Consider the following 8,552-nt stretch of genomic DNA (forward strand, 5'->3'; position numbering starts at 1 on the left):
CCTCCTTTTAAGTAAGGTGTGTGAGATTCTTATTTGAGGGAGCTCCAGATGCATTTCCTACCTTGCGCATCTGTTTGAGCCAGTCATGCATTGGTGGTTCAGTGGTAGAATTCTTGCCTGTCTGGGTCTGATTCCCAGCCAATGCCAGAACAGCTTCCTTTTAAGTAAGGTGTGTGTGGTTCTTATTTGAGGGAGCTCCAGCTGCATTTCCTACCTTGCGCATCTCCTCAAACAAGTCAAGCATTGCTGGTTCAGTGGTAGAATTTAAGCTTGCCATGCGGGAGACTGGGTTTCGATTCCTGGACAACGCAAGAACAGCCTCCTTTTAAGTAAGCTGTGTGTTGTTGTTATTTGAGGGAGCTCCAGCTGCATTTCCTACCTTGCGCATCTCCCCGAACCAGTCAAGCATTGTTGGTTCAGTGGTAGAATTCTCGCCTGCCACGTGGGAGACCCGGGTCTGATTCCTGGCCAATGCAAGAAAAGCCTCCGTTTAAGTAAGGTGTGTGAGATTCTTATTTGAGGGAGCTCCAGCTGCATTTCCTACCTTGCGCATCTTTTCGACCCAGTCAAGGATTGCTGGTTCAGTGGTAGAATTCACGCCAGCCACTCGGGAGACCGGGGTCTGATTCCTGGCCAATGCAAGAATAGCCTCCTATTAAGTAAGGTGTGTGTGTGGTTCTTATTTGAGGGAGCTCCAGCTGCATTTCCTACCTTGCGCATCTCCTAAAAGTGTGTTTTTCAGGATGCTGCATTTTACAGATAATTAATGGAAGCACTTTAGACAATGCTTTTTCATGCTTATTTAATGAATTACAAGCAATTACTGCTCATGATATTCTGAAGAATTCCTGAAGGCAATAACACTTTACAGGCAGCAGGCAAGAAAGGTCAGGGTTAAAACAACTAATGACAGTAAACTGACCTCTCTGTTGTCTCTGAAAAACACCAGAAGAAATATGTCCAGGCTTACGGCTGACCTGCATGAAAGTGGGATAAACTGCAATGTCAATATTGTAAGATCCCTAAGACAGCGCTACAGGGGCACAAATGGAGTGCTGATCATCATGGCAGTGTCAAACAGCATGTAACCCTGTGTCCCCCCCACCCCAGATGTGTTTGAGAACATGGTGGTTCAGTGGTAGAATTCTCACCTGCCACGCGGGAGACCAAGGTCTGATTCCCGGCCAATGCAAAAACAGCCTCCTTTTAAGTAAGGTGTGTGTGGTTCTTATTTGAGAGAGCTCCAGCTGCATTTCCTACCCTGTGCATCTGTTTGAGCCAGTCAAGCATTGGTGGTTCAGTGGTAGAATTCTTGCCTGCTGGGGTCCGATTCCCAGCCAATGCAAGAACAGCCTCCTTTTAAGTAAGGTGTTTGAGACTCTTATTTGAGGGAGCTCCAGCTTCATTTCCTACCTTGCGCATCTTTTTGAGCTAGTCAAGCATTGGTGGTTCAATGGCAGAATTCTTGCCTGCCAGGCTGGAGACCTGGGTCTGATTCCTGCTCAATGAAAGAGCAGCCTCCTTTTAAGAAAGGTGTGTGTGTTTCTTATTTGAGGGAGCTCCAGCTGCATTTCCTACCTTGCGCATCTCCTCGAGGCAGTCAAGCATATTTGGTTCAGTGATAGAATTCTCGCCTGTACGCGTCGGATTACTTGCTCACCAGTGGATCCTCTGCAGTGAATGGGTGCCGTCAGAATGGGAGTTCAGACAGCTGATAAAAACATTGATATTCATCTAGTTCCACCTATTCAAATCATGCATGTGTATTTGCTTAACTACATTTGATGCTTGCAGCCTACATTGTAGTGTTAGATAATGTTGGGGCAAAATTAAATAACTTTCATCAGCATAAGAGACAAACTCACTCTCAGTGTCTTTTAAAGGTTTTATTCTTTGCAAAGAAGGTCAAACACCATACAGGATACAAGTCGCTGCAAAGTGTGACAAGGAAGGGAGGGCAAGCCTCCGCTTTATATCTCTTTTCCAAGTCAAGGTTACAAAGTCTTAACAGCTGTATTTTCCATACATGGACAGAAAGTCAAAAACACAATACTATATCATACTTCTAAACATCGGTTCCCCCTATATTTAGGGCCTAGATGACCCCCCCCCAGGTCACGGGCAGACGCCTATGGGTCTCCCAGTTATCCTCCCCTAAGCCCCATATGGCTCTGTGGACCCTTTATCACCCATATATATTATGCTTAAGTCCCAAACCCATCTCTCATTGTGACTACACAGCAGTTTCAAGAAAACACATACACTACATTATGTTCCATAAGCACATAGGTTCATGCAGAAGTCAATAGAAATTAATTTTTTTCCACCACAATTTCCCCCTTTTTATCATCCTTTGATAACTAATAAAACAAAAATTCATTACAATGCTTAAAACTCTTACCAAGATTAAATGTAATAAACTCAAAATAATAATAATAATAATAACAATAAAGCAAATTTAAGCTTTCACATCACATTTTTTACCCTTCATCTCTGATTTTCGTATAAATGATCACTCTCTTAAATTCGTGAAAGAAGTCAGAAAAACGCTAAAGCTTTTAATGTGGGGACAGACCCTAATTTTAGCAAGCAAAAAGTACAGATATAGTTGGGCTAAACACTGACCAAACGCCCCACGTCTTGAATACAAAGTATCGTTCTCTTAATTTGTTTAACACATTTCACTGTAACTTCCACTACTGGTAGTTTCTTCATCATCTATTTTCTCTTCACCCATGTCTAAAAACATGTTCTCAGGGTATACAGTCATTTTAACCATTTGATGTGACATACCAGACTTCATCAGTCTCTGTACTGAGCTGGATACAAACTGAAAAATGCAGGGTAGGCACAATAACAGCAATAATCCTGCCCCCACAATTGGTAATACAGTATTCAGCAACCAGTATCCCCATCCTCCCCACAGGTTTGCTAACCATTCAAGCCATACATTATTGGTTCGTTCAGGCTCTTTTATGGCCATTCTCATGTGAGCGATGATGTTGGTAACATTTTCGCTGTAATCTGGAATATGGAAGCAACATGATGTACCTAGCATTTTACAAACTCCCCCTCGTTCTGACGTAAGCATATCGAGTACTAATCTGTTCTGAATGACTGCATCCCTAATTTGTTTCATTTCATCATTAACCATTGTCAGTGCGTTCTCAGTGCTATTGGCTATGGCTAACACAGTCCATGCTAACCCATTTATCTTATTTATACTCACAGCAGTTCCCACCCCCAGGAAAACTGACCACCCTATGTTAGCCCAAGGAGTTGTCCAAGGATTAGATAACACATACCCATTGTACCTTTCTGGCAGAGTCCCCGGTAAAATGTTAACATTCCTTTTCTTTCTACTCTCTCCCTTGGTAAATACACAGATGTCCCTACATTTATTAATGCTGGATAACAACATCCTGACCACCCTTTTTCTGGCATATGATGAAATGCTCTGTTTCCACACACCCACACTGCTGCGGGAGACGTGTCGCTCGGCCTGCTGAATGGACATGTGAAGTTTGTCGCTGTCCCATCGATCATCGCCGTGCAGTTGTTCGCTGTTCCATTCTTCATCTCAATCCTGATCCTGCAGTCAGACCATCCTGCCTTCAGCTTCAATCTCGGTTTTGTCAGGCAGACGCACACATCCCCTTGCGTGTGTATTACTCTCAGTGGTGGAATCATCATTTCTGGTTTGTCGTCCCACTGTGTCTTTTTGCAGTCAAGCTCAAGCCTCTTCCTTGGTATCCTCCCTTTCTGTGTATCGTCCGCAGCCATCAGTATCTCAGTCATTTGTTGCGGTATCAGACATCTGGTTTCCGTTAAAGTTGCTACAGTCAATGGGGCCGCTTTCCACGAGTGAGACATTTGCAGACATAGCCAGCAACTCCTGTTTATCTCTAATTCCTTTTTCTGCAGCACAGCCAGAGTGCACGCTTTATTCCCATGGCACTTTGCCATGGCCCCTCGCACTTCAGGATTCACTCCCCCTTTCCCTGCTCCTCCGTCTCCCATCCATGCTATCTCTTCCTTTGTGGCTGGTTGAAAGGCAGGTTCAACGAGGGGTTTCACTGGCTCTGGAGCTGGTTTTCCCACAATAATGCTAAAAGTCTCATACCAGTCGTCCCCTGTCTTGTCAATACCACAATAGTACTTGCCTTGGTCTGAAGCTCTCACATGGGTTATTGTGACTGTCATACCGTCTCTGTTGTGGCCTCGCTTATTCCTCTTCGCCACCTTAAATCTTTCATCCATTCCATAGTATGCAGGTTGATCATACGCTTTCACTTCACTCCATTTACATGAGTCTCTGCAAAAATAAACGTGTGCATAGTCAGCATTGTTTGCACCGCCATACCCAGGTTTTCCGCAGTACGGGCAGTTCTTCACATATGGATTGCAGTCGAACTTTACGCTGGATCCTTCTGTTACCGTGACAATGTTCTCATCCATTCCCTTCGTTGGTATCACCATTGTCAGTGTTGATCTCTTTATGCGTCGATGGTCAGTACCATTGGATGAAAAGTTCACAGTCAGGTCGACCCATCTTCCTGTTTCTTGTATCAACTCTGCAGTCAGGTAGAAGGTGATTGAACAAATAATCGTACCCAGCACAGTCAATATGCATGTTGTACCTCTCATTCCACACAATCCGTGCAGTCTGAATGGGTGCGACGGCTTCACTTGCTCCATTTTGTCGGCTGGCAGTGTTAACGTCACAGTTGTTTGCCCAGGAAGTATGAGGTAGACTGGTTAGAGATGCGCTGTGAGTCCGGTTTCTTCTATCTTTGCCACGGCGCCCCCGCCTTAGCACAGATTGCACCACTTTCGTTGGAAATCCTGTCCAGCCTCCCTCTCACCTTGCCAGAATTTTGTGGGCTCCGGTTGAGCACCCCACTGTGGTGCTTTCGCTATCTTTATTTCCTGAATTCTTTCTCAGTTCGTATCGTTTCACTGTGTCCGCTGTTTGTGGTTGAATAATGAGCTTCAACTTGCACACAGGCTGCCTCAGTACTTGTTTTTCAGTTCTGACCTTCCTCTTGCTCTGATAAGGACGCTTGATGTTTATACAGGTTTCCGGCCCTTGTTGACATGTGCTTCAGATCTCTTACTCCCTCCGCTCCTCCTCCTGAGATGCAGATGGAACCTTCCTGCAGTGGCTGGCGTGAATCCACGTTGCCCTCTCGGCCACCTTTACTGCCGTGTGGGTAGCTAGAAGCACCTGGAACGGTCCCAGCCACCTCTTTGCTCTCCAGCTTTTCCTTCTCAGATCTCGTACCACCACGAAATCACCTGGTTTTAGGTCATGCAAGGGAGTTTCAGCAACTTTCCCCTGCGCAGCTTTCACCTGCACACAGACATTAGACAACAGAGAGGACATTTCTTTGCAGTAACTCAACATGTCATGCTCACACACCTCTGTTGATGGCAGCTGTTGTTTAGCCCCTTTCATACCCATAAATGGTGGTCTACCGAAGAGAATTTCATATGGGCTCAGGTTTACCCTAGATCGTTTTCTCATTCTCACGTACATGAGAACAATCGGCAACGCCTTAACCCATGTGAGTCCAGTTTCCTCACAGCATTTAGCCAATTTGTTTTTTATCATAGCATTTTCCCTCTTGACTGCCCCGCCCGAAGCTGGGTGGTAGCTGCAAAGTGTCCTCATGTCAATTCCCCAAAACTTACCCACTTGTTTTATTGTCTCATTAACAAAATGAGTTCCATTGTCTGAACTGATTTTTCGTGGAATTTCCCATCTTGGGACTATTTCAGTCAGCAGAGCCTTTGCTACTGCTGCTGCATCCTGTTTGGACGTTGGGAAGACCTCCACCCATTTGGACCACATATCAACCATTACCAGACAATATTTCTTCCCTTCACATGGGGATAGTTCAATAAAGTCCATTTGTAGATATTCAAAAAGCCCTGTCGGTGCCGGCTGGGATACTTGGGACATTTTTATGCCTCTTGCCACATTATGAGTGTTACAAATGACACATCTTTTACAAAAATGTTCAGCAAATGTTGTAAACCCCTTCGTAAACCACAATTCTTTCATTTGTGCAATCATTCCCCCTTTCGATGCATGGTCTTTCCCATGCATTGACTTAGCATAATGAGTAAAGAAGTGTCGAGGTAAACAAGGCTTGCCATCACAGCTCATCCAGACACCATCCTTCACTTTACAGCCGCAGTGCCTCCACTGGTCTTTTTCTGCCCCAGAGGCAAATGCCTGCATGCTCTGTAAGGAAGAATAAATGTCAGGGTTACTTTCAGATAGCATAGTACACTCTGTTTCTTTTGTCTACTCTGCTGCCGCGGCCTTCGCAGCTGCGTCTGCTCTGGCGTTTCCTGTAGATACAAAATCTTTGTTATTTGTGTGTGCTGCACATTTACAAATGGCTATCTTCTCTGGCAGCAAGATAGCCTCCAGCAAAGCTGCTACAAGAGGAGCATTCAATATTGGGCGCCCATCTGACTTTAAAATTTTTCTGTGTTTCCACAGTGCGCCAAAGTCATGTGTAACCCCAAATGAGTAGCGCGAATCCGTGTAAATAGTGGCACATTTGTCTGTCATGAGTTTACACGCCTCTGTTAGGGCCACAAGCTCCGCTGCTTGTGCTGAATAATTTGATGGCAATGAGCCAGAAGCCACAACTTCAAATTCAGTCGTTACAGCATAGCCAACTTTATTCAGGCCTGTTTGTGGATCTTTGAAAGCTGAGCCATCCACAAAGAGGACATTCTCACAGTTTTCAAGCGGTACATCAGAAAGATCTGGACGTGGCGTACACACCTGTTCAAGTGCAGTCAAGCAACAATGGTGCTCCTCCCCATCCGCTTCCGTCGGAAGGAGAGTAGCAGCATTCAGCGTCGTGCATTGTTTAACAGTGATATTCGGCATATCAAGCAAGATAGTGTGATATCGTAACCACCGAGCCATTGATAAATGCGATGTTTTCTGTTCTTGCAAAATCATGGACACTGCGTGTGGCACCATCAATGTCAGGTCAGAGTAACCTACAAATTCTCTAGACGCCATTACGGCCTGTTCAGCAGATGCCACCACCCTCAGACAGTGTGGCAGGCCTGCTGCAACTGGATCTAGTTTGCTTGAAAAATAGGCCACAGGTCTCAATCTGTCTCCATGATGTTGCAATAACACAGAAGTCATAAATCCATTTTTCTCATCTACCATCTGAACAAAAGGCTTGGTTGGTACTGGCAGGCCCAAAGTTGGCGCCAGAGACAGCTGAACTTTCATGTTCACAAATGCCTCTTCTGCCTCTTCTGTCCACTCAATTTTGTCACATGACTTCAACCCCTTCCCTATTGTTAGGGCTCTCAGAGGCTGCTCAAGAATTGCATAATTTGGAATAAATGTTCGACAATAGGAACACATACCCAGAAATGACAGCATTTGTTTCTTTGTGAGTGGTTTTGGTACATCTTTTATAGCCTTAACCCTTTTGTCAGACAGAGATTTGCTATTGGGTGTTATTACATGCCCTAGAAATGTAACCTGCTGCTTCGCAAACTGCAGCTTCGCCATACTGACCTTGTGGCCCTCCTGAGCCAAATGCTTCAGGAGAGTCACAGTATCAGTTACACACGTAGACTCATCTCTAGCACACAGACAAAGGTCATCCACATATTGTAACAAAGCAGTTCCAGCTGTCAGGGTCAAAGGCTCCAGACTTCTTCGAAGTGCTTCGTTATACAGAGTCGGTGATTCTCCATACCCCTGACTTAAATGTGTAAATTTGTAACCTCTGCCATTAAATTCAAATGCAAACCAAAATTGGCTGTCGTTATCCACTGGCACACTAAAAAATGCATTAGCCAAATCTACCACTGAGAAAAATGTTGCATCTTGTGGTATTTGTGACAGGATTGTGTATGGATTTGGCACTAATGGAGCCCTTTGTCTGACAGCTGCATTTACTGCCTGTAAATCTTGTACAAAACGCCACTCTGTGGGTTGACCTTTTTCTCTTATCTTTTTCACAGGAAAAATTGGAGTGCGCACTGGAGAATCATTGCATGGTATTATTATTCCTTCTCTTAATAGTGACTCAAACACTGGTTTTATACCAAGTATTGCCTCTGGCTTTAAGGGATATTGGTGCTGACACGGCCTGCCTCAAACCAGTCATTTTCATACTGGTTGTCTCGTTCCACTACGACATGTGACGTGCAATGTAAATTGTCAGGCAACATAAGTTCTCTGTCAAATGGCTTAGTTTGACTTTTAGCCAACTCACACATCATTTCAGCCCAATCATGATTTATGATGTGCCATTCATAGGCCCACTTTGGCTCTGCCTGCAGACAGCACAATTGCTCTCTCCCTGCCACTCGGACACCCCAAGAGTCTGCAACCAGCGTCAAATTTAGCCTACACAATAAATCTCTACCCAGGAGGGGTACTGGACATGCTGGAGTATAAATGAACGCATGTTTCAGAACCTCGCCCCCTTCTGTTTCACAATTTAAGGGCACTGTGAATCTTTCACAAATTTAATGCCCTGATGCAGAGATAG

General features: G+C 44.8%; 2 protein-coding genes across 2 annotated transcripts; both read right to left on the reverse strand.

The window, feature by feature from the left end:
- Positions 1–2,474: 2,474 nt before the first annotated feature.
- LOC107694443 (uncharacterized) lies at positions 2,475–4,885 on the reverse strand. The gene is made up of 2 exons (XM_016494141.1): positions 3,478–4,885; positions 2,475–2,617 (listed from the first exon to the last, which is right to left on the reverse strand). The coding sequence occupies exons 1-2, from the start codon at positions 4,696–4,698 to the stop codon at positions 2,513–2,515; spliced, it is 1,326 nt and encodes a 441-aa protein (XP_016349627.1). The 5' UTR covers positions 4,699–4,885; the 3' UTR covers positions 2,475–2,512.
- A 942-nt stretch (positions 4,886–5,827) lies between these two features.
- On the reverse strand, positions 5,828–8,143 carry LOC107694444 (uncharacterized). Its single transcript, XM_016494142.1, has 2 exons — positions 7,940–8,143; positions 5,828–7,741 (listed from the first exon to the last, which is right to left on the reverse strand). The coding sequence occupies exon 2, from the start codon at positions 7,559–7,561 to the stop codon at positions 6,314–6,316; it is 1,248 nt and encodes a 415-aa protein (XP_016349628.1). The 5' UTR covers positions 7,562–7,741; positions 7,940–8,143; the 3' UTR covers positions 5,828–6,313.
- Between the last annotated feature and the right edge of the window lie 409 nt (positions 8,144–8,552).

The sequence above is a fragment of the Sinocyclocheilus anshuiensis genome, unplaced genomic scaffold (assembly GCF_001515605.1).
Source record: "Sinocyclocheilus anshuiensis isolate Anshui unplaced genomic scaffold, SAMN03320099.WGS_v1.1 scaffold2982, whole genome shotgun sequence".
NCBI lineage: Eukaryota > Metazoa > Chordata > Actinopteri > Cypriniformes > Cyprinidae > Sinocyclocheilus > Sinocyclocheilus anshuiensis.